Source organism: Oncorhynchus mykiss, chromosome 12 (assembly GCF_057628025.1).
Source record: "Oncorhynchus mykiss isolate SJ-2025 chromosome 12, ASM5762802v1, whole genome shotgun sequence".
NCBI classification, from domain to species: domain Eukaryota; kingdom Metazoa; phylum Chordata; class Actinopteri; order Salmoniformes; family Salmonidae; genus Oncorhynchus; species Oncorhynchus mykiss.
The window spans coordinates 5,770,001-5,796,383 of NC_143033.1; the positions used below are offsets into that span (position 1 = coordinate 5,770,001).

The window sequence follows — 26,383 nt, forward strand, 5'->3', positions numbered from 1 at the left end:
ATTGTCATGTTTATTACCATGTTTATTACCATGTTTATTACCATGTTTATTACCATGTTTATTACCATGTTTATAGTCATGTTTATTATCATGTTTATTATCATGTTTATTACCATGTTTATAGTCATGTTTATTACCATGTTTATAGTCATGTTTATTACCATGTTTATAGTCATGTTTATTACCATGTTTATTACCATGTTTATAGTCATGTTTATTATCATGTTTATTACCATGTTCATAGTCATGTTTATTACCATGTTTATAGTCATGTTTATTACCATGTTTATAGTCATGTTTATTACCATGTTTATAGTCATGTTTATTACCATGTTTATTACCATGTTTATAGTCATGTTTATTATCATGTTTATTACCATGTTTATTACCATGTTTATAGTCATGTTTATTATCATGTTTATTATCATGTTTATTACCATGTTTATAGTCATGTTTATTACCATGTTTATTACCATGTTTATTACCATGTTTATAGTCATGTTTATTACCATGTTTATAGTCATGTTTATTACCATGATTATTACCATGTTTATTACCATGTTTATAGTCATGTTTATTACCATGTTTATTACCATGTTTATTATCATGTTTATTATCATGTTTATTACCATGTTTATTACCATGTTTATTACCATGTTTATTGTCATGTTTATTATCATGTTTATTACCATGTTTATTACCATGTTTATAGTCATGTTTATTATCATGTTTATTATCATGTTTATTACCATGTTTATAGTCATGTTTTTGTACCACGTTTATAGTAATGTTTATTACCATGTTTATTACCATGTTTATAGTCATGTTTATTACCATGTTTATTACGATGTTTATAGTCATGTTTTTGTACCACGTTTATAGTCATGTTTATTATCATGTTTATTACCATGTTTATTACCATGTTTATTACCATGTTTATTACCATGTTTATTACCATGTTTATAGTCATGTTTATTACCATGTTTATTACCATGTTTATTATCATGTTTATTACCATGTTTCTAGTCATGTTTATTACCATGTTTATAGTCATGTTTATTATCATGTTTATTACCATGTTTATTACCATGTTTATAGTCATGTTTATTATCATGTTTATTACCATGTTTATAGTCATGTTTATTACCATGTTTATTACCATTTTTATTACCATGTTTATAGTCATGTTTATTATCATGTTTATTACCATGTTTATAGTCATGTTTATTACCATGTTTATAGTCATGTTTATTATCATGTTTATTACCATGTTTATTACCATGTTTATAGTCATGTTTATTACCATGTTCATTACCATGTTTATTATCATGTTTATTACCATGTTTATAGTCATGTTTATTATCATGTTTATAGTCATGTTTATTACCATGTTTATTACCATGTTTATTACCATGTTTATTGTCATGTTTATTACCATGTTTATTACCATGTTTATTATCATGTTTATTATCATGTTTATTACCATGTTTATTACCATGTTTATTACCATGTTTATTACCATGTTTAATGCCATGTTTATTACCATGTTTATTACCATGTTTATTACAATTTTTATTATCATGTTTATTACCATGTTTATTTCCATGTTTATTACCATGTTTATTACCATGTTTATTATCATGTTTATTACCATGTTTATAGTCATGTTTATTACCATGTTTATAGTCATACAATTCCATGAAAGAAAATACAGTGTTCTGAAGACAACGTATGTTTGCCTTAGTGCCTGAATAGAACTACAGATCCCATCCTGTCAGAATAGGACTACATATCCCATCCTATCAGAATAGAACTACATATCCCATCCTGTCAGAATAGAACTACATATCCCATCCTGTCAGAATAGAACTACAGATCCCATCCTGTCAGAATAGAACTACATATCCCATCCTATCAGAGTAGAACTACAGATCCCATCCTGTCAGAGTAGAACTACAGATCCCATCCTGTCAGAATAGAACTACAGGTCCCATCCTGTCAGAATAGGACTACAGATCCCATCCTGTCAGAATAGAACTACAGGTCCCATCCTGTCAGAATAGAACTACATATCCCATCCTGTCAGAATAGAACTACAGGTCCCATCTTGTCAGAATAGAACTACATATCCCATCCTGTCAGAATAGGACTACAGATCCCATCCTGTCAGAATAGAACTACAGATCCCATCCTGTCAGAATAGAACTACAGATCCCATCCTGTCAGAATAGGACTACAGATCCCATCCTGTCAGAATAGAACTACAGGTTCCATCCTGTCAGAATAGGACTACATATTCCATCCTACCAGAGTAGAACTAGAGATCCCATCCTGTCAGAGTAGAACTACAGATTCCATCCTGTCAGAATAGGACTACAGATCCCAACAGACTACCCTGGTATGCTACTTGACTGTCCCTACAAGGTCACAGGGAGTAGAAGTATTCCCATACTGATTGATGCCTGAGAGAAAGATGCACTCACTCTCTCTTTCTCTCTCTCTCTCTCTCTCTCTCTCTCTCTCTCTCTCTCTCTCAAACACACACCAACCACACACCAAACACACACACACGATAAAGTAGCCAACACACTGACTGATACCTGAGAGAATTCAATTCACTACTATTGCATTCTAATCCCGTAGACACCAATCTTTCTTAGAAATATAACTTGATGGAAAGCCAGCCCAGCGCCTGTCTGCATTTAATTCTGGCTCACATCTTTACGATCTGCATTAAAGGCTCACCAATAAACACCGCAGCAAAAGGGAAAGGTGGGAAGAGAGAGAGAGAGAGAGGGAGAGAGAGAGGGAGAGAGAGAGAGGGAGAGAGAGAGAGGGAGAGAGAGAGAGAGAGACAGAGAGAGAGAGAGCATTATTTATTTCACACCATACTGCTGGCACCCACCAGATGTATGATTGAGACCTCTTGTTTAGTCTTTGATTTGTTCATCGGTATTCTAATACTGGGCTCTGACTTTAACCAATGATGCGGTCAGGTATCAGTCCCATTACTCAGAGCCTCGTTCATCTCTCCTTGATTGGTGGGAAAAACGTATTTGTTGTTGATAACACGATGCAGACATGAATTCAGGTGTCAGAATGAGGTTTTTAACTTTGATGCTTAATGTGTTTTTTTTTTACATCGACCTGTCTTTCCTCGGTAGACATTAATATAATACCTGTTGTCTTTAGGTTTCCAACATTTACTGTGTTTCATTTGCTACAGCTCCGTAGTTACTGTCTTCTCATAGCTGCTCAGCCATAGACGGTGTAACTAACTATCTGTTTTCTCGGATCTTAGGTGTGACTGTAGGTGTCACTGGTAGTTAACGCTAGTTAACTAGTTAAAATAACTGTCCAGTGATAATCTCACTTTTAAAATATAATATTCAGTTAACTCATATGCAAATAATGTTGTTGACTTGTTCTATACTCACACCTGTGACCAATTGGAGAGAAGAAAGAAAAAAAAAACACTTAAAAAAAAAGCTTGCTATTTCCTCATAGAACATGATGTCGCCTCCCCGAGGAGGATGAGCTGGCCAATCAACGGTCTAGAGGAGGATAAGTTGGCCAATCAGCAGTCTACTTGCATGAATATTTTTTATGACTTGTATACGCCCACACCATTCTGTTGTTGGGATAGGCTTACACTCCTGCTTTTTAATTAACATACTCAATTCTAAGGATCACTATTTCACAAATATTGTAAGTAATTATATTTCCTAGAAATCTGGAAACACTGTGCAGTTATTTTAGGCTAGTTCACTGGTCGTTGGGCTAGTAGCACCCTTATTAGTGGTAATGTAGCTCTGCTGTAGTCTGTCTCCTTTCTAATTGTCTTCTCTTTCTGTGTTTGTCACTTCCATCTTTCTCTTGTCTTTCCACTCCTCACTCCCTCACTTTTCTTGGTTGCATGGTTTATCTTCACTCACCCTTCACTCACCCTTCACTATCCCTTCACTAACCCTTCACTATCCCTTCACTATCCCTTCACTATCCCTTCACTATCCCTTCACTAACCCTGCACTAATCCTTCACTACCTCTTCACTCCCTCTTCACTCCCTCTTCACTCCCTCTTCACTAATCCTTCACTATCCCTTCACTATCTCTTCACTATCCCTTCACTATCCCTTCACTAACCCTTCACTCCCTCTTCACTAATCCTTCACTATCCCTTCACTATCCTTTCACTAACCCTTCACTAACCCTTCACTGACCCTTCACTATCCCTTCACTATCCCTTCACTAACCCTTCACTAACCCTTCACTATCCCTTCACTATCCCTTCACTAATCCTTCACTAACCCTTCACTATCCCTTCACTAATCCTTCACTATCCCTTCACTAATCCTTCACTATCCCTTCACTAACCCTTCACTATCCCTTCACTAACCCTTCACTATCCCTTCACTATCCCTTCACTAACCCTTCACTATCCCTTCACTATCCCTTCACTATCCCTTCACTAACCCTTCACTATCCCTTCACTAATCCTTCACTATCCTTCACTAATCCTTCACTAACCCTTCACTATCCCTTCACTAATCCTCCACTATCCCTTCACTAATCCTTCACTAACCCTTCACTATCCCTTCACTAACCCTTCACTATCCCTTCACTAATCCTTCACTATCCCTTCACTAATCCTTCACTATCCCTTCACTAATCCTTCACTAACCCTTCACTAACCCTTCACTATCCCTTCACTATCCCTTCACTATCCCTTCACTAACCCTTCACTCACCCTTCACTAACTCTTCATTCGCTGCTCCATGGCTGTTTGTTGCATGAAACGTTGCATGTCCTAACTACTCCACATCCAGACTCCATTGATCCGTCAGACGACGATCTGTTCCATCTGTTTGATAAATATCCTACTCCCATGCCAGATACGTCCACCCCCATGATCCCCCCAGTAGGTGTCCAGGCCGTGGCCCTGACCCCAGACTCTGTCAGGGTCAGCTGGGCAGACAACTCCATGACCAAGAACCAGAAGACCACTGAGGTTCGCTACTACTCCGTCAAGTGGAAGACCAGCTACTCTACTAGCGGGAAGTTCAAGGTAAGGTCATGGGTTGTGTGTTTGTCTGTGGGCTTGTGGGTCTCTTGGCTCACGGCTGGTTTGCTACTACTATTTTTCATTTATGTTGAAATTCTGTCGCAAGAAATTTAAATTGGTAGGGTTATATTTTTGTTGCATTATTCTATTTTTGGAAACCTGTTTTCAGAAATATTGTTTGTCTTTAATAAATCCAATGTTTATTGGTCACGTACACATATTTAGCAGATGCTATTGTGGGTGTAGCGAAATGCTTGTGTTTCTAGCTCCAGCAGTGTAGTAATATCTAACAATACGCACACATCTAAAAGGAAAATAATGGAATTAAGAAATACACTACTATCTATACAGTATTCAGACCCCTTGACTTTTTCCACATTTTGTAAAAAATAATTTCTCATCAATCTATACACAATAATGACAAAGCGAAAACATGTTTTTTTGAACATTTTGCAAATGAATAGTTATGCAAATACATAACTATTCAGACCCTTTGCTATGAGACCCGGAATTGAGCTCAGCTGCATCCTGTTTCCATTTATCCTCCTTGAGATGTTTATACAACTTCATTGGAGTCCACCTGTGGTCAATTCTATTGCTTGGACATGGAAAGGTGCACACCTGTCTATATAAAGGTCCCACAGTTGACAGTGCATGTCAGAGCAAAGACCAAGCCACGAGGTCGAAGAAGTTGTCCGTAGAGCTCCGAGACAGGATTGTGACAAAGGCACAGATCTGGGGAAGGGTACCAAAAAAATGTCTGCAGCATTGAAGCTCCCCAAGAACACAGTGGCCTCCATCATTCGTAAATGGAAGAAGTTCTGAACCACCAATACCCTTCCTAGAGCTGGCCGCCCGGCTAAACTGAGCAATCCGGGGAGAAGGGCCTTGGTCAAGGAGATGACCAAGAACCCGATGGTCACTCTGACAGAGCTCCAGAGTTCCTCTGTGGAGATGGGAGAACCTTCCAGAAGGACAACCACTCCACCAATCAGACCTTTATGTGTTTATTTATTTATTTTATTTAACCTTTATGGTATCTGTAGTTCTACTCTGACAGGATAGGATCTGTAGTTCTACTCTGACAGGATGGGATCTGTAGTTCTATTCTGACAGGATGGAACCTGTAGTCCTATTCTGACAGGATGGAACCTGTAGTTCTATTCTGACAGGATGGGATCTGTAGTTATATTCTGACAGGATGGGAGCTGTAGTTCTATTCTGACAGGATGGGATCTGTAGTTCTATTCTGACAGGATGGAACCTGTAGTTCTATTCTGACAGGATGGGATCTGTAGTTCTATTCTGACAGGGTGGGATGTTTTATTTATTTATTTATCTTTATTTTACAATGCAAGTCAGTTAAGAACAAATTCTTATTTACACTGATGGTCTAGGAACAGGAAAAAGGCCTCCGGCTTGGACGTGGGCCTGGTATAATTTTATTTTATTTTTTAAAACAATATAAATATAGGACAAAACACATTTCACAACAAGAGAGACAACACTAAATAAAGGGAGACCTAAGACGACAACATAGCAAGGCAGCAACACATGACAACACGGCATGGTAGCAACACAACATGACAACAAGATGGTAGCAGCACAACATGGTAGCAACACAAAACATGGTAGCAACACAACATAACAACAAGATGGTAGCAACACAACATGGTAGCAACACAACATAACAACAAGATGGTAGCAACACAACATGGTAGCAACACAACATGGTAGCAGCACAACATGGTAGCAACACAACATGGTAGCAACACAACATGGTAGCAGAACAACATGGTAGCAGCACAACATGGTAGCAGCACAACATGGTAGCAGCCCAACATGGTAGCAGAACAACATAGTAGCAGCACAACATGGTAGCAGAACAACATGGTAGCAGAACAACATGGTAGCAGCCCAACATGGTAGCAGCACAAAACATGGTAGCAGAACAACATGGTAGCAGCCCAACATGGTAGCAGCACAAAACATGGTATTAGCCCAACATGGTAGCAGCCCAACATGGTAGCAGCACAAAACATGGTAGCAGCACAACATGGTAGCAGCACAACATGGTAGCAGCCCAACATGGTAGCAGCCCAACATGGTAGCAGCCCAACATGGTAGCAGCACAAAACATGGTATTAGCCCAACATGGTAGCAGCCCAACATGGTAGCAGCACAAAACATGGTAGCAGCACAACATAACAACAAGATGGTAGCAGCGCAACATGGTAGCAGCCCAACATGGTAGCAGAACAACATGGTAGCAGCCCAACATGGTAGAAGCCCAACATGGTAGCAGCACAAAACATGGTATTAGCCCAACATGGTAGCAGCACAACATGGTAGCAGCACAAAACATGGTAGCAGCACAACATAACAACAACATGGTAGCAGCACAACATGGTAGCAGCACAACATGGTAGCAGCCCAACATGGTAGCAGCCCAACATGGTAGCAGCCCAACATGGTAGCAGCACAAGATGGTGCAAACATTATCACAGTCAACAGTACAAAGGTAAAGAAGGTAGATAGAACAACACATCACACGAAGCAGCCACAACTGATAAAAACTAGCTGCAGCCGCTAGCTGCAGCAAACTGAAAAGACAAGCGACCCAGGGATGTGTGTGTTTTGGGGACCTTCAACAAAATGTGATTGGCAGAACAGGTGTTGTATGTGGAGGCAGAGATGACCAGTTTACAGAGGAGCATAGAGTGCAGTGATATGTTCTATAAGGAGCATTGGTGGCAAATCTGATGGCCGAATGGTAAAGAACATCTAGCCACTCGAGAGCACCCTTACCTGCCAATCTATAAATTACATCTCCTTAGTCTAGCATGGGTAGGATGGTCAGAAGAGAGATGACAGTAGCTACTGCCAGGTAGTGAGAGTAGAGATGACAGTAGGGAGGTATAGATGACAGTATCTACTGTCAGGTTGTGAGAGTGGAGATGACAGTAGCTACTGCCAGGTAGTGAGAGTAGAGATGACAGTATATAATATATAAGGAGCATTGGTGGCAAATCTGATGATCGAATGGTAAAGAACATCTAGCCGCTCGAGAGCACCCTTACCTGCCAATCTATAAATTGTGTCTCTGTAATCTAGCTTGGGTAGGATGGTTATCTGAATCAGGGTTAGTTTGGCAGCTGGGGTGAAAGAGGAGCGATTACGATGGAGGAAACCTGAAGAAATTCGGCTTGTCACCAAAAGCACTCACAAACTTCTACAGATGCACAATCGAGAGCATCCTGTCGGGCTGTATCACCGCCTGGTATGGCAACTGCTCCGCCCACAACCGTAAGGCTCTCCAGAGGGTAGTGAGGTCTGCACAACGCATCACCGGGGGCAAACTACCTGCCCTCCAGGACACCTACACCACCCGATGTCACAAGAAGGCCATAAAGATCATCAAGGACAACAACCACCCGAGCCACGGCCTGTTCACCCCGCTATCATCCAGAAGGCGAGGTCAGTACAGGTGCATCAAAGCAGGGACCGAGAGACTGAAAAACAGCTTCTATCTCAAGGCCATCAGACTGTTAAACAGCCACCACTAACATTGAGTGGCTGCTGCCAACACACTGACTCAACTCCAGCCACTTTAATAATGGAAATGTATGTAAAATATATCACTAGCTACTTTAAACAATGCTACTTAATATAATGTTTACATACCCTACATTACTCATCTCATATGTATATACTGTACTCTATATCATCTACTGCATCTTTATGTAATACATGTATCACTAGCCACTTTAAACAATACTACTTAATATAATGTTTACATACCCTACATTACTCATCTGCTATGTATATGTATATACTGTACTCTATATCATCTACTGCATCTTTATGTAATACATGTATCACTAGCCACTTTAAACAATACTACTTAATATAATGTTTACATACCCTACATTACTCATCTCATATGTATATACTGTACTCGATACCATCTACTGTATCTTGCCTATGCCGCTCTGTACCATCACTCATTCATATATCTTTATGTACATATTCTTTATCCCTTTACACTTGTGTGTATAAGGTAGTAGTTGTGGAATTGTTAGGTTAGATTACTCGTTGGTTATTACTGCATTGTCGGAACTAGAAGCACAAGCATTTCGCTAAACTCGCATTAACATCCGCTAACCATGTGTATGTGACAAATACATTTGATTTGATTTGAAACCAAGTCTAGATTTAACTTTAGCCTGCAGCTTTGATTTAGGGGAATCATCTGCATGTAAATGGATGAGCGAGCTTCCTACTCCCTGAGCTATGTTGTTGATGTAAATTGAGAAGAGCGTGGGACCTAGGATTGAGCCTTGGGGTACTCCCTTGTTGACAGGCAGTGGCTGAGACAGCAGATGTTGCGCTCTTTGAGAGAGGTAGTTAGGCCAAAGACCCCTCAGAGACACAAATACTCCTTAGCCGGCCCACAAGAATGGAAGGATCTACCGTATCAAACGCTTCGGCCAAGTCAATAAAAATAGCAGCACAACATTGATTGGAATCAAGGGAAATGGTGACATCATTGAGGACCTTTAAGGTTGCAGTGACACATCCATAACCTGAGCGGAAACCAGATTGCAATACCCGAGAGAATACTATAGACATCAAGAAGGCCAGTCAGTTGATTATCGAATCGTTTTTCCAACACTTTTAATAAACAGTTAGGATCAGTTTGATCTCCCCCTTTAAATAAAGGATGAACTGTGGCTGCCTTCCAAGCAATGGGAACCTCCCCAGAAAGGAGAGACAGGTTAAAAAGGTTGGAGACAGGCTTGGTGATGATAGGGGCAGCAACCTTAAAGAAGAAAGGGTCTAAACCTTCCAAGCAATGGGAACCTCCCCAGAAAGGAGAGACAGGTTAAAAAGGTTGGAGACAGGCTTGGTGATGATAGGGGCAGCAACCTTAAAGAAGAAAGGGTCTAAACCTTCCAAGCAATGGGAACCTCCCCAGAAAGGAGAGACAGGTTAAAAAGGTTGGAGACAGGCTTGGTGATGATAGGGGCAGCAACCTTAAAGAAGAAAGGGTCTAAACCTTCCAAGCAATGGGAACCTCCCCAGAAAGGAGAGACAGGTTAAAAAGGTTGGAGACAGGCTTGGTGATGATAGGGGCAGCAACCTTAAAGAAGAAAGGGTCTAAACCTTCCAAGCAATGGGAACCTCCCCAGAAAGGAGAGACAGGTTAAAAAGGTTGGAGACAGGCTTGGTGATGATAGGGGCAGCAACCTTAAAGAAGAAAGGGTCTAAACCTTCCAAGCAATGGGAACCTCCCCAGAAAGGAGAGGATAAAAAGGTTGGAGATAATGTAACGGCTTTCTTATTCCTCTTCTGAGGAAGAGTAGCAAGGATCGGACCAATACGCAGCGTGGTAAGGGTTCATCTTGTTTTTTTTTTATAAGAACACTGAACAAAACAATAAACGACAACGTGACAAAACAAAACCGAAACAGTTCCGTGTGGAAACAAACACTGACAACGGAAAATAAACACCCACAACTCAAAAGTGAAAATGGGCTACCTAACAACGATTGACAGCGGCCTCTGATTGAGAACCATACCAGGCCGAACACAGAAAATCCCAAATCATAGACAAACTAACATAGACAACCCACCCAACTCACGCCCTGACCATACTAAAACAAAGCCATAACAAAGGAACTAAGGTCAGAACGTGACGGATAGGCTTGCTGATGATAGGGGCAGCAACCTTAAAGAAGAAATGGTCTAAACCTTCTGACCCGATACGTTTTTTTGGGGTCAAGTTTAAGGAGCTCCTTTAGCACCTCGGACTCAGTGACTGCCTGCAGGGAGAAACTTTGTAGCGGGGCAGGGGAAAAAGAGGGAGTAGCATCGGGATAGTTGCATTAGAAGGGGTGGGAGATGAGGAAATGTTGGACGGGCAAGGTGACATGGCTGAGTCAAATAGGAATCCTGACTTAATGAAGTGATGATTAAAGAGCTCAGCCATGTGCTTCTTGTCAGTAACAACCACATCATCAACATTAACATTAAGGGACATGGGCAGCTGTGAGGAGGAGGGTTTATTCTCCAGGTTTTTAACCAATTTCCAGAACTTCTTGGGGTTAGTCCCACAGAGAGAGAACTGCTCCTTAATGTAACTAACTTTGGCCTTCCGGATAGCCTGAGTGCACTTAATTCTCATTTGCCTGAACGAGAGCCAGTCAGCCTGAGTACATGTGTGCTGAGCATTTAGCCAAATGCAATTCTTGAGGTGGGGTAACTCTGCAAGATCACGAACCAGTTGCTGAACCTGTTTTTAATTCTTTAAGTGTTTGTTAACAATACCACTGAAAATATAAAAAAATAAGGTTCAAGTGTCTTCGACAGAAGGGATCAAGCTGATTCTATACCATTTTACACAGGCCAGTTCATGTTCATTAAAGTTTTTTAGCAAGCGTCTATGACAAATCAGGACAGATCGTTTCACTGAGCAGCCATTACGAACACAGGCTGTAAAACAGTGATCACTAAGGTCATTACAGAAAACACCAGACTGATACCTATCAGGATTATTTGTAAGGATAACATCGAGGAGAGTAGCCTTTTATGGGTGTTTGAAGTCATACCTTGTGGGATTGGTAGTAATCTGAGAAGATTTAGGGAGTCCCATTGCTTTAGGACTTGGTCAGGTGGTTTAAGCATGTCCCAGTTTAGGTCACCTAGGATGAATTCAGACTTAGTGTAAGGGGCCAGGAGAGAGCTTAGGGCAGGTAGGGTACAGGCCGGTGCAGATGGAGGACGATAGCACCTAACAACAGTCAACAAAGAGCTATTTGAAAGTTTAATGCTTAAAACCAGCAAATCAAATTGTTTGGGGACAGACTTGGTGGAGACAACCGACCACTGAAGGTGTTCCTTGGTAAAGATTGCCACTCCACCACCTTTGGAAGATCTGTCTTGCCGAAGAAGGTTATAACCAGAAAGGTTAACATCAGTATCCAAAACCCTCTTTTTGAACCACGTCTCAGTAATGACCAACACATCTGGATCGGAGCTGTGAACCCACACTTTCAATTGATCCATTTTAGGTAATAAACTTCTAGTGTTAACATGCAGAAAACCCAGGCTTTTACAAGAGCAGAAATCAGTGGAGCATATATCAGAGCACAAGTCAGATTTGGGGCTAGCAACTGGAGAGGGGCCAGGGTGTACATGCACATTTCCAGATATCATCAGCAGTAATACAATCAAGGCACGGCAGAGGACAGGGAGGGCTCTCATATATGACATCTGAATGTGCATCAGATGGCAACAAGATCATGTTGTACCGCAATTTCATCAGGTAACATGAATGCAAACTGGTGAGAGGTGGTTAGAATAGGATGGGAGGCCAAAAGTCAGTGTAACCAATAGAGAGTCCGAGTCCCGAGTGTGGGAACAGACATAGTCGGTACCACGGTTGGGTGAAGAACGTTTGTAGTCAACGACGTATGCAGGAGTCATGAGGCAAATAGCAAAATGGACCATTTTTATTTTATTTGTTATATATAACGACTTGGGGCTAGCCATTGTAAGTTCAGAGTGGACAGATAGAAGCCACTCCTCAGTAAAAGGCACATGACAGTCTGCTTGCCAAAAGGCACCTGTCTGGCCACTCTCAGACAATGAGAAACAAAATTCTCTGATCTGATGAAACCAAGATTGAACTCTTTGGCCTGAATGCCAAGAGTCACATCTGGAGGAAACCTGGCACCATCCCTACGGTGAAGCATGGTGTTGGCAGCATCATGCTGTGGGGATGTTTTTCAGCAGCAGGGACTGGGAGACTAGTCAGGATGGAGGGAAAAAGAACGGAGCAAAGTACAGATCCTTGATGAAAACCTGGAGATGATCAATTGATCTCAAATTAGGTATTTTTTCTGTTTTTTATTTTTAAAACCTTTTGCAAAATTTTCTAAAAAACCTCTTTATGGGGTATTGTGATGTCATTATGGGGTATTGTGATGTCATTATGGGGTATTGTGATGTCATTATGGGGTATTGTCTGTAGATTGATGAGAAAAAAAACTATTTTATACATTTTAGAATAAGGCTGTAATGTAACAAAATGTGGAACAGTCAAAAGGTCTGAATACTTTCTGAATGTCACTGTACTTATGAAATGAACAGGTCGTGACTCGGGTGGCTGAGGTCCTTGATGATCTTTTTGTCCTTCCTGTGACATCGGGTGCTATAGGTGTCCTGGGGGGCAGTTAGTTTGCCCCCAGTGATGTGTTGGGCAGACCGCACCACCCTCTGGAGAGTCCTATGGATGAGGACGGTACAATTGCCGTACCAGGCAGTGTGATACAGACAGGATGCTCTCCATGGTGGATCTGTAAAAGTTTGTGAGGGTCTTAAGGGCCAAGCCAAATTTCTTCAGCCTCCTGAGGTATTGTGTTCACCCAGCAGGCAGAACTGGTTGATTTAAACTACCGGCTCAATGAGGACCTGCTGTGGGGTTATTGCTCATTAAAAAAAACAGTTTTTGAGTTCTAATGTTTTTCCTAGACAGTCTCCCTTTTTTAAAAGGTTCTATTTTACCTTTATACAACTAGGCAAGTCAGTTAAGAACAAATTCTTATTTTCAATGACGGCCTAGGAACGGTGGGTTAACTGCCTGTTCAGGGGCAGAACGACAGATTTGTACCTTGTCATCTCGGGGATTCGTGCTGTGCTGTCCCTACTGATCTCGTCATTTGATTTGATATATTTTTGGGGTGGCAAAACATTTTAATAGTTAAAAAGTACAAAGGACATGAGACCGTTATACACCGATGGGGTCCTCTGACAGAATAGTTTTGATGTTATGTTCTTTCTGTCTCTAGTCTGCAGACACTACAGCCCTCAGCCACACCGTCACTGGCCTCAAACCCAACACCATGTATGAGTTTGCTGTCATGGTCACCAAGGGCCGTAAGTCCAGCACGTGGAGTATGACAGCTCACGCCACTACGTACGAAGCAGGTGAGGAGCGCTGTCTTTTCTCAACCTCGATCCCTCTCTCTCGCTCTCTCGTTGTCTTTCTCTCGTTGTCTTTCTCTCTCGTTGTCTTTCTCTCTCTTGTTGTCTTTCTCTTGTTGTTTTTCTCTCGTTGTTTTTCTCTCTCTCTCTCTCTCTCTCGTTGTCTTTCTCTCTCTCTCTCGTTGTCTTTCTCTCTCTCTCTCTCTCGTTGTCTTTCTCTCGTTATCTTTCTCTCTCTCTTTCTCTCTCTCTCTGTCTCTCGTTGTCTTTCTCTCTCTCTTTCTCTCTTTGTCTTTCTCTCTCTCTCTCTCTCGTTGTCTTTCTCTCGTTGTCTTTCTATCTCTCTTTCTCTCTCTCTCTCTCTCGTTGTCTTTTTCTCTCTCTCTCTCGTTGTCTTTCTCTCTCTCTCTCTCTCTCTCTCGTTGTCTTTCTCACTCTCTCGTTGTCTTTCTCACTCTCTCGTTGTCTTTCTCTTTCTCTCTCTCTCCCTCTCTATCTCTCTCTCTCTCTCTCTCTCTCTGTCTCGTTGTCTTTCTCACTCTCTCGTTGTCTCTCTCTCTCTCTCTCTCTCTCTCTCGTTGTCTTTCTCACTCTCTCGTTGTCTTTCTCTCTCTCTCTCTCTCTCTCTCTCTCTCCTTGTCTTTCTCACTCTCTCGTTGTCTTTCTCTCTCTCTCTCTCACACTAAAGTTTAGCGTCATTACTTTATTACATTGCTCAACATTGCTAAACATGTTCTTAACATTTGTCATAATTAGTTAAAGCAGTGAATTTGTATCAGCTCTCGTCAGACTGCATATTTTCCGACATTTTATTCAAATCTGAAAACGTGAAGCCACGCCCATTTTCTGAAGAATTGTATTATGGGCCCTAAATAGTGTCCACTGCTTGTATACTTGGAAGATTAAGAAAACGGAAAAAAACGCTTTAGAATATATAACAAATATACAGCAGCAAGAACAACAGTATGTGAACCCTTTGGAATGACCTGGATTTCTGCATCAATTGGTCATCAAATTTGTTCTGATCTTCATCTAAGTCACAACAACAGACAAACACAGTCCACTTAAACGAATAACACACAAACTATTGATGTCTTAATTGAACACACCGTGTAAACATTCACAGTGCATGGTGGGAAAAGTATGTGAACCCTTGGATTTAATAACAGGTTGACCCTCCTTTGACAGCAATAATCTCAACCAAACGTTTTCTGTAGTCGGGAATCAGACCTGCACAACGGTCAGGAGGAATTTTGGACCATTCTTCTTTACAAAACTGTTTCAGTTCAGCAATATTCTTGGGATGTCTGGTGTGAACCGCTCTCTTGACGTCATGCCACAGCATCTCAATTGGGTTGAGGTCAGGATTGACTGGGCCACTCCAGAAGGCGTATTGTTGATTTACTTCTGTGTTTTGGGTCGTTGTCCTGTTACATCACCCAACTTCTGTCGAGCTTCAATTGGCAGACAGATAGCCTAACATTCTCCTGCAAAATGTCTTGATACACTTGGGAATTCATTTTTCCGTTGATGGTGTCCTCCCATGAACACTACTCTTGTTTAGTGTTTTACGTATCGTAGACTCGTCAACAGAGATGTTAGCATGTTCCAGAGATTTCTGTAAGTCCTGAGCTGACACTCTGGGATTCTTCTTAACCTCATTGAGCATTCTGCGCTGTGCTCTTGCAGTTATCTTTGCAGGATGGCCACTCCTAGGGAGAGCAGCAACCGTGCTGAAATTATAGACAATTTGTCTTACTGTGGACTGACTTTTAGACAAACTTTTGTGACCTTTTCCAGCTTTATGCAAGTCAACAATTCTTAATCTTGGGTCTTCTGAGATCTCTTTTGTTCGAGGCATGGTTCACATCAGGCAATGCTTCTTGTGAACAGCAAACTCAATTTTAGTGAGTGTTTTTTTATAGGGCAAGGCAGCTCTAACCAACATCTCCAATCTCGTCTCATTGATTGGACTACAGGTTAGCGAACTCCTGACTCCCATTAGCGTTTGGAGAAGTCATTATCCAAGGGGTTCACATACTTTTTCCAACCTACACTGTGAGTGTTACAGGGTAGCCTAGTGGTTAGAGCGTTGGACTAGTAACCACAAGGTTGCAAGTTCATATCCCTGAGCTGTACAAATCTGTCGTTCTGCCCCTGAACAAGACAGTTAACCCACTGTTCCTAGGCCGTCATTGAAAATAAGAATTTGTTCTTAACTGACTTGCCTTGTTAAATAAATGTAAAAAAATATATAGACAAGAAAAATACATTAATTAGTTTAAGCACACTGTGTGTGTCTATTGTTGTGACTTAGATGAAGATCCGATCAAATTTGATGACCAATTTAAGCAGAAATCCAGGTTCCCTCCTGGTATAGTACACTGGTCCTGCTGCATGGCCAGGAGGGAACCAGGATTCACACTCAAGTTATAAAACCAACGCTCATCGTTTTTTTCTTATATAACTGAAAAAAAAATGTTCTGCACAAAAAAATAATTGCGCCGGCTTGTGGAGACAGATCCAGATCCATTGTGTCAAACCTACGTCGGTTATAGGATTAACAATCTACGTGAGGACTTTGCTTAGTCACATGACTACAGGCTACGTTAACACAGGCAGACCCATTTAGATTTAGTTTCACACTAATTCTCACTAATTGGACGAAATATCGGCGTTGGGCTACCTGTGTAAACGCAGTCTCAGAGCCTCTGTTTTGTCATTTAAAGGACAGCGTGTTAAATGTGACCTGACCTAGTTCAGATCACTAGCAGGTTTTAATCAGCTTTGTCGTAATGTAATGCTCTGTTAGAAGGAATGTTCTCTGGTAAACCCCTGACCCCCTCAGTCTCCCTCAGGTAATCTATCACAATTACTGAGAACATCATAGGAGTCCTGATACGTGTTTGGACTATGTTGGCTAGTGATTGCTTTTAACATTGTTTGGGTCTGCGTCCCTATTCCCTATATAGTGCACTACTTTAGACCAGAGTCCTATGGAACCCTATTCCCTATATAGTGCACTACTTTAGACCAGAGTCCTATGGAACCCTATTCCCTATGTAGTGCACTACTTTAGACCAGAGTCCTATGGAACCCTATTTCCTATATAGTGCACTACTTTAGACCAGAGTCCTATGGAACCCTATTCCCTATATAGTGCACTACTTTAGACCAGAGTCCTATGGAACCCTATTCCCTATATATAGTGCACTACTTTAGACCAGAGCCCTATGGAACCATATTCCCTATATAGTGCACTACTTTAGACCAGAGCCCTATGGAACCCTATTCCCTATATATAGTGCACTACTTTAGACCAGAGCCCTATGGAACCCTATTCCCTATATAGTGCACTACTTTAGACCAGAGCCCTATGGAACCCTATTCCCTATATAGTGCACTACTTTAGACCAGAGCCCTATGGAACCCTATTCCCTATATATAGTGCACTACTTTAGACCAGAGCCCTATGGAACCCTATTCCCTATATAGTGCACTACTTTAGACCAGAGTCCTATGGAACCCTATTCCCTATATATAGTGCACTACTTTAGACCAGAGCCCTATGGAACCCTATTCCCTATATATAGTGCACTACTTTAGACCAGAGCCCTATGGAACCCTATTCCCTATATATAGTGCACTACTTTAGACCAGAGCCCTATGGAACCCTATTCCCTATATAGTGCACTACTTTAGACCAGAGTCCTATGGAACCCTATTCCCTATATATAGTGCACTACTTTAGACCAGAGGCCTATGGATCCCTATTCCCTATATAGTGCACTACTTTAGACCAGAACCCTATGGAACCCTATTCCCTATATATAGTGCACTACTTTAGACCAGAGCCCTATGGAACCCTATTCCCTATATATAGTGCACTACTTTAGACCAGAGCCCTATGGAACCCTATTCCCTATATAGTGCACTACTTTAGACCAGAGTCCTATGGAACCCTATTCCCTATATATAGTGCACTACTTTAGACCAGAGGCCTATGGATCCCTATTCCCTATATAGTGCACTACTTTAGACCAGAGCCCTATGGAACCCTATTCCCTATATATAGTGCACTACTTTAGACCAGAGCCCTATGGAACCCTATTCCCTATATATAGTGCACTACTTTAGACCAGAGCCCTATGGAACCCTATTCCCTATATATAGTGCACTACTTTAGACCAGAGCCCTATGGAACCCTATTCCCTATATAGTGCACTACTTTAGACCAGAGTCCTATGGAACCCTATTCCCTATATATAGTGCACTACTTTAGACCAGAGGCCTATGGATCCCTATTCCCTATATAGTGCACTACTTTAGACCAGAACCCTATGGAACCCTATTCCCTATATATAGTGCACTACTTTAGACCAGAGCCCTATGGAACCCTATTCCCTATATATAGTGCACTACTTTAGACCAGAGCCCTATGGAACCCTATTCCCTATATAGTGCACTACTTTAGACCAGAGTCCTATGGAACCCTATTCCCTATATATAGTGCACTACTTTAGGCCAGAGGCCTATGGATCCCTATTCCCTATATAGTGCACTACTTTAGACCAGAGCCCTATGGAACCCTATTCCCTATATATAGTGCACTACTTTAGACCAGAGCCCTATGGAACCCTATTCCCTATATATAGTGCACTACTTTAGACCAGAGCCCTATGGAACCCTATTCCCTATATATAGTGCACTACTTTAAACCAGAGTCCTATGGAACCCTATTCCCTATATATAGTGCACTACTTTAGACCAGAGTCCTATGGAACCCTATTCCCTATATATAGTGCACTACTTTAGACCAGAGGCCTATGGATCCCTATTCCCTATATAGTGCACTACTTTAGACCAGAACCCTATGGAACCCTATTCCCTATATATAGTGCACTACTTTAGACCAGAGCCCTATGGAACCCTATTCCCTATATATAGTGCACTACTTTAGACCAGAGGCCTATGGATCCCTATTCCCTATATAGTGCACTACTTTAGACCAGAGCCCTATGGAACCCTATTCCCTATATATAGTGCACTACTTTAGACCAGAGCCCTATGGAACCCTATTCCCTATATATAGTGCACTACTTTAGACCAGAGCCCTATGGAACCCTATTCCCTATATATAGTGCACTACTTTAGACCAGAGCCCTATGGAACCCTATTCCCTATATAGTGCACTACTTTAGACCAGAGTCCTATGGAACCCTATTCCCTATATATAGTGCACTACTTTAGACCAGAGGCCTATGGATCCCTATTCCCTATATAGTGCACTACTTTAGACCAGAACCCTATGGAACCCTATTCCCTATATATAGTGCACTACTTTAGACCAGAGCCCTATGGAACCCTATTCCCTATATATAGTGCACTACTTTAGACCAGAGCCCTATGGAACCCTATTCCCTATATAGTGCACTACTTTAGACCAGAGTCCTATGGAACCCTATTCCCTATATATAGTGCACTACTTTAGGCCAGAGGCCTATGGATCCCTATTCCCTATATAGTGCACTACTTTAGACCAGAGCCCTATGGAACCCTATTCCCTATATATAGTGCACTACTTTAGACCAGAGCCCTATGGAACCCTATTCCCTATATATAGTGCACTACTTTAGACCAGAGCCCTATGGAACCCTATTCCCTATATATAGTGCACTACTTTAAACCAGAGTCCTATGGAACCCTATTCCCTATATATAGTGCACTACTTTAGACCAGAGTCCTATGGAACCCTATTCCCTATATATAGTGCACTACTTTAGACCAGAGGCCTATGGATCCCTATTCCCTATATAGTGCACTACTTTAGACCAGAACCCTATGGAACCCTATTCCCTATATATAGTGCACTACTTTAGACCAGAGCCCTATGGAACCCTATTCCCTATATATAGTGCACTACTTTAGACCACAACCCGTTGTGCACTAAAAGGGAAGAGGGCAGTACAGTATGTAGGGAATATGGTGCTATTTGGGAACACAAACCGTTCTTGAAACGTGTGTTTTGTTATTGATTGCTTTTCAGAAACACAGAAATAACAAGTAAAAAGATATGAAACGTGTTGGAAATGGAAACACAGGAAGCTATGTTTTTGGTTTGATCTTTGAACAAACCTTTCGATTACAAAAAACAGCTCTACTGTTCTATGGGGATGTGAATTCCTGTGGTTCTTATAAACGAAGACGTTGATGTTTTCATTTCAGTTCATGCAGCTCCAGCATTGTTTTCAGGAGAGATCGAGAGCTGGTCTGTGTTTATGATATAGCTTCACATTCGGTCAACATTTGTGTTTCTAGCCACAGGAGAGAACGCGCTCGGCTCAAAGCACGTGGACTCTCTGTTTATGCTGTTTATGGGAACCAGCATACATGTTCGGTAGCCTTGATTTCCCCCAAAAACACCTTCAGAAACAACTAACTTGTGAGCCTGTTGGCAGATGATATTCCAGAGCCAGTCTCTTTGGACAGACCACCTCTGTCAGGCTTAACGGCAGTTTCCCGTTATTACACAATTAATACAAACTCAAATTAACAACAGTGTGACCCCCTGATCTCTACTTCCTGTTCCTCGCCACTCCTGATTGGCTGAAACTTGTCATTTCCTTTCTCTCTCTTTACCTGATTGGTTGACAGCTCCCAGCTCCGCACCTAAGGACCTGACGGTGATCAGCAGGGAGGGAAGACCCAGAGCCATCCTGATCAGCTGGCAACCCCCCATGGAGGCTAACGGACGAGTCATGGGTAAGAAGAACTGCCATCCCCGGCTTAGACTGTTATTTAGTTAGCCTGAGTGTGCCCCTAACCACGCCCATAACCACGCCCCCAATCACGCCCCTAACCACGCCCTGAATCACGCCCATTAAACATGCCCATGACCACGTCCCTAACCGAACCCCTAACCACGCCCCTTAAACGCGCCCCTAACCACGCCCTAGCCACACCCCTAACCACACCCCCTAACTTCGCCTTAACAACACCCCTAACCACTCCCCTAACCACACCCATAACCACGCCCCTAACCGCGCCTCTAACAGCGCCCTTATCCACGCCCCACACCAAGGCACTAACCACGCCCCTAACAACGCACCTAACAACACCCCTAACCCCCTCTCCCCTGGCTGTAATGTAGCCTGGGTCACAGATCTGTTTTGGCATGATAATGAATGACAAGGAGTTGGGAAGACAACACAAAGAGATGTGGGACCAACTCTGTGTGGTCCAGCCTGTCTCCCCCTCCTCCCTCTCCCTATTACACCTTCCTCCTTCCCTCCTTTCCTCCTTCCTTTCTTCCCCTCCTCTCCCTTTCACTCCTCCTTTCTCCTATCCTCCCCCTACTCTCCTCTTCTCTCCTCTTCCCCCCCTCCTCCATCCTCCTCCTCCTTCTCCTCCTCCCCTTCTCATTCATCCTCCCTTCCTCCTCCTCCATCCTCCATTCCTCCTCTTCCTCCTCCTCCATCCTCCCCTCCTCCTCCTCTCCCTCCTCCTCATCTCCTCCTCTTCCTCCTCCTTCCTCCCTTCCTCCTCTTCCTCCTCCATCATCCCTTCCACCTCCTCCTCCTCCATCCTCCCCTCCTCTTCTTCCTCCTCTTCCTCCTCCATCCTCCCCTCCTCATCGTCACAACACACATGAAATAAACAAACGTACAGTCAATAACACAATAGAAAAAATCTGATGCTGATGTTTAAAGTTAGTGGGAGGGAGATATGAGTCTCCAGCTTCAGTCGTTCCAGTCATTGGCAGCAGAGAACTGGAAGGAAAGGCGGCCAAAGGAGGAATAGGCTTTGGGGGTGACCAGTGAGCTATACCTGCTGGAGCGCCTGCTATGGGTGGGTGCTGCTATGGTGACCAGTGAGCTGAGATAAGGAAGGGCTTTACCTAGCGAAAACTTATAGATGACCTGGAGCCAGTGAGTTTGGTGACGAATATAAAACGAGGGCCAGCCAACGAGAGCATACAGGTCGCAGTGGTGTGTAGTATATGGGGCTTTGGTGACAAAATGGATGGCACTGTGATAGACTGCATCTGATTTGCTGAGAAGAGTGTTTGAGGCTATTTTGTAGATTACGTTTTATGAGGGTATGTTTGGCAGCATGAGTGAAGGATGCTTTGTTGCAAAATAAGAAGCCAATTCTAGATTTCATTTTGGATTGGAGATGCTTAATGTGAGTCTGGAAGGAGAGTTTACAGTCAAACCAGACACCTAGGTATTTGTAATTGTCCACATATTCTAAGTCAGGGCAGGTGCAGGCAGCGATCGGTTGAAGAGCAGTTCGAGGCCACGGAAGGAGTGTTGTATGGCATTGAAGCTCGTCTGGAGGGTTGTTAACACAGTGTCCAAAGAAGGGCCAGAAGTATACAGGATGGTGTCGTCTGCGTAGAGGTGGATCAGAGACTCACCAGCAGCAAGAGTGACATCATTGATGGACACAGAGAAGAGAGTCGGTCCAAGAATTGAACCCTGTGGCACCCCCATAGAGACTGCCAGAGTTTCGGACAACAGGCCCCCCAATTTGACACACTGAACTCTGTCTGAGAAGTAGTTGGTGAACCAGGCGAGACAGTCATTTGAGAAACCAAGGCTGTTACGTCTGCCGATATGAATGTGGTGATTGACAGAGTCGAAAGCCTTGGCCAGGTCGATGAATACAGCTGCACAGTACGGTCTCTTATCGATGGCGGTTATGTCCTCTGAAACACAGTGTCTGTAATCATTGGACAGAGTCTATCTGTCCTCTGGAACACAGTGTCTGTAATCATTGGACAGAGTCTATCTGTCCTCTGGAACACAGTGTCTGTAATCATTGGACAGAGTCTATCTGTCCTCTGAAACACAGTGTCTGTAAACATTGGACAGAGTCGTACAGAACACAGTTTTAAATGCGTTGTTGACAGCCCTGTTCATCACCTTCTGCATGTTCATGTATCATGTTCTACTTGTTCCTACCAATATTTCTCTAGCATCAGTTGTTTATGTCTCTAGTGATTAGCTAATTAGCTAATTGTTAAGATACTGCTGTTGATTGTGTCCCTGTTATGATTGTAGAGGTCTGTAGACTACGTGATTCCTCAGAGTGTGTATGTTGTGTTGTCTTTGTGATTTGCTAATTAGCTAATTGTTAAGATACTGCTGTTGATTGTGTCCCTGTTATGATCGTAGAGGTCTGTAGACTACGTGATTCCTCAGAGTGTGTATGTTGTGTTTGTCTTTGTGATTTGTCAGGCTACATCTGGTTCAACACACTGGATAAGACTCTAGCCTGGTAATAGATCTGTTTGTGCTGTCTTGAGATTCCTATAGATGTCTGGGTTACGGTTAGGGTTAATCAGTCTTCCTCTGTGTGTTGTTTCTCTACCAGGCTATATCCTGTACTACACCCTGGATAAGAACATGCCTATAGATGACTGGGTAATGGAGAGTATCAGTGGAGACCGTCTGACCCACCAGGTGATGGACCTGAACCTGGACACCGTCTACTACTTCAGGATCCAGGCTAAGAATGCCAAGGGAGTGGGTCCCCTGTCAGACCCCATCCACTTCAGGACTAACAAAGGTACGGGATAACTAGCTAGCTTATACTCAGCCCACCTTTTCTCACCCTGAACATTTACACATAGCTTCTCTCCCTCCCCCCCCCCCCCCCAGTGCAGGTACACCCAGAACACCCCATCTGCCTTCCTCACCACCAGGCTACCCTGCCGCCTCTACACTCTAACCACTAGGCTACCTGCCGCCTCTACACTCTAACCACTAGCCTACATGCCGCCTCTACACTCTAACCACCAGGCTACCCTGCCGCCTCTACACTCTAACCACTAGGCTACCCTGCCGCCTCTTCACTCTAACCACCAGGCTACCCTGCCGCCTCAACACTCTAACCACTAGTCTACCTGCCCCTCTTATTGGGATCCTCTCGGGGCTAGGTTATCACTAGGTTATCACTAGGTTATCACTAGGTTATCATCGCTGGTCTCTGACTAAATACAGCTCATCAACCAAAACATCTGCTGCTGAATGGAGAGGTCTCTCACTGGATCCTCTGGGTTAACAGAGGCTCAGAGTAGGAGCGCTGATCTAGGAACAGTTTTAGATTACTATGAATGGACAAAGGGGACCTGATCCTAGTTCAGCACTCTGAAACACTTAATGGGGCAGCAGGTAGGGTAGCCTAGTTGTTAGAGTGTAGAGGCGGCAGGTAGCCTAGTGGTTAGAGTGTAGAGGTGGCAGGTAGCCTAGTGGTTAGAGTGTAGAGGCGGCAGGTAGCCTAGTGGTTAGAGTGTAGAGGTGGCAGGTAGCCTAGTGGTTAGAGTGTAGAGGCGGCAGGTAGCCTAGTGGTTAGAGTGTAGAGTTGGCAGGGTAGCCTAGTGGTTAGAGTGTTGAGGCGGCAGGTAGCATAGTGGTTAGAGTGTAGAGGAGGCACGTAGCCTAGTGGTTAGAGTGTAGAGGCAGCAGGTAGCCTAGTGGTTAGAGTGTAGAGGCGGCAGGTAGCCTAGTGGTTGGTGACCTAGTGGTTAGAGTGTAGAGGTGGCAGGGTAGCCTAGTGGTTAGAGTGTAGAGGCGGCAGGGTAGCCTAGTGGTTAGAGTGTATAGGCGGCAGGTAGTCTAGTGGTTATTGACCTCGTGGTTAGAGTGTAGAGGCGGCAGGTCGACTAGTGGTTAGAGCGTTGGACCAATAACTGAAAGGTTGCAAGATTGAATCCCCGAGCCGACAAGGTACAAATCTGTCGTTCTGCCCCTGAACAAGACAGTTAACCCACTGTTCCTAGACCGTCATTGAAAATAAGAATTTGTTCATAACTGACTTGCCTAGTTAATTAAAGGTTAAATAAAGGTTAAATTAAGGTTAAATAACATTTGTAAAGCCCTAAATCCTGCTGATCAACAAGCTCACACCGTGAGCTCCAAAAGTAGAGGGACGGTGACACGTGTTTAATTATTTTGGCTCTGTATTCCAGCTCTTTGGATTTGAAATGATACAATAACTATGAGGTTAAAGGTCAGACTGTCAGCTTTAATTTGAGGGTATTTTCATCCATATCTGGTGAACCGTTTAGAAATTACAGTTATTTTTGTACATGGTCCTTCCATTTTAGGGGACCAAAAGTATTGGGACAAATTCACTGTATTAAAGTAGTGTAAAGTTTAGTATTAGGTCCCATATTCCTACCACTCAATGACTACATTAAGCCTGTGAATCTACAAACTTGTTGGGATTCATTTGCTGTTTGTTTTTGGTTGTGTTTCAGATTATTTTGTGCCCAATAGAAATGAAATGGTAAATAATGAATTGTGTCGTTTTGGAGTCATTTTATTTATTTTATAAAGTAATATAATATGAATCTAAACACTTCTACATTATTCACTAATCATTCAGGATTTTCTGTAATCATCTTCCAAATCAAATCAAATCCAATTGTATTTGTCACATACACACGGTTAGCAGATGTTAATGCGAGTGTAGCGAAATGCTTGTGCTTCTAGTTCCGACAATGCAGTAATAACCAACGAGTAATCTAACCTAACAATTTCACAGCAACTACCTTATACACACAAGTGTAAAGGAATGAATAAGAATATGTACATATAAATATATGAATGAGCGATGGCCAAACGGCATAGGCAAGATGCAGTAGATGGTATAGAGTACAGTATATACATATGAGATGAGTAATGTAGGGTATGTAAACATTATATTAAGGAGCATTGTTTTAAAGTGGCTAGTGATACATTTTTTACATCAATTTCCATGATTAAAGTGGCTGGAGTTGAGTCAGTATGTTGGCAGCAGCCACTCAATGTTAGTGGTGGCTGTTTAACAGTCTGATGGCCTTGAGATAGAAGCTGTTTTTCAGTCTCTCGGTCCCAGCTTTGATGCACCTGTACTGACCTCGCCTTCTGGATGATAGCGGGGTGAACAGGCAGTGGCTCGGGTGGTTGTTGTCCTTGATGATCTGTATGGCCTTCCTGGGACATCGGGCGGTGTAGGTGTCCTGGAGGGCAGGTAGTTTGCCCCCGGTGATGCGTTGTGCAGACCTCACTACCCTCTGGAGAGCCTTACGGTTGTGGGCGGAGCAGTTGCCGTACCAGGCGGTGATACAGCCCGACAGGATGCTCTCGATTGTGCATCTGTAGAAGTTTGTGAGTGTTTTTGTTGACAAGCCGGATTTCTTCAGCCTCCTGAGGTTGCTGCGCTCCTTCTTCACCACGCCGTCTGTGTGGGTGGACCATTTCAGTTTGTCCGTGACGTGTACTCCGAGGAACTTAAAAAAACGCCTTCTCCACTACTGTCCCGGCGTATTAAAGGATAGAGAG

The 26,383-nt window shown here is 42.7% G+C and overlaps 1 protein-coding gene across 1 annotated transcript in view; it reads left to right on the forward strand.

The window, feature by feature from the left end:
- The window catches only part of dcc (DCC netrin 1 receptor), a 584,728-nt gene that overhangs the window by 449,235 nt on the left and 109,110 nt on the right, over positions 1-26,383 (forward strand). Inside the window, exons 17-20 of the mRNA XM_090191568.1 lie at positions 4,828-5,066; positions 13,916-14,054; positions 20,706-20,813; positions 23,430-23,624. Of these exons, the coding sequence (XP_090047694.1) occupies positions 4,828-5,066; positions 13,916-14,054; positions 20,706-20,813; positions 23,430-23,624 (681 nt within the window). The remainder of the gene's footprint in view (positions 1-4,827; positions 5,067-13,915; positions 14,055-20,705; positions 20,814-23,429; positions 23,625-26,383) is intronic.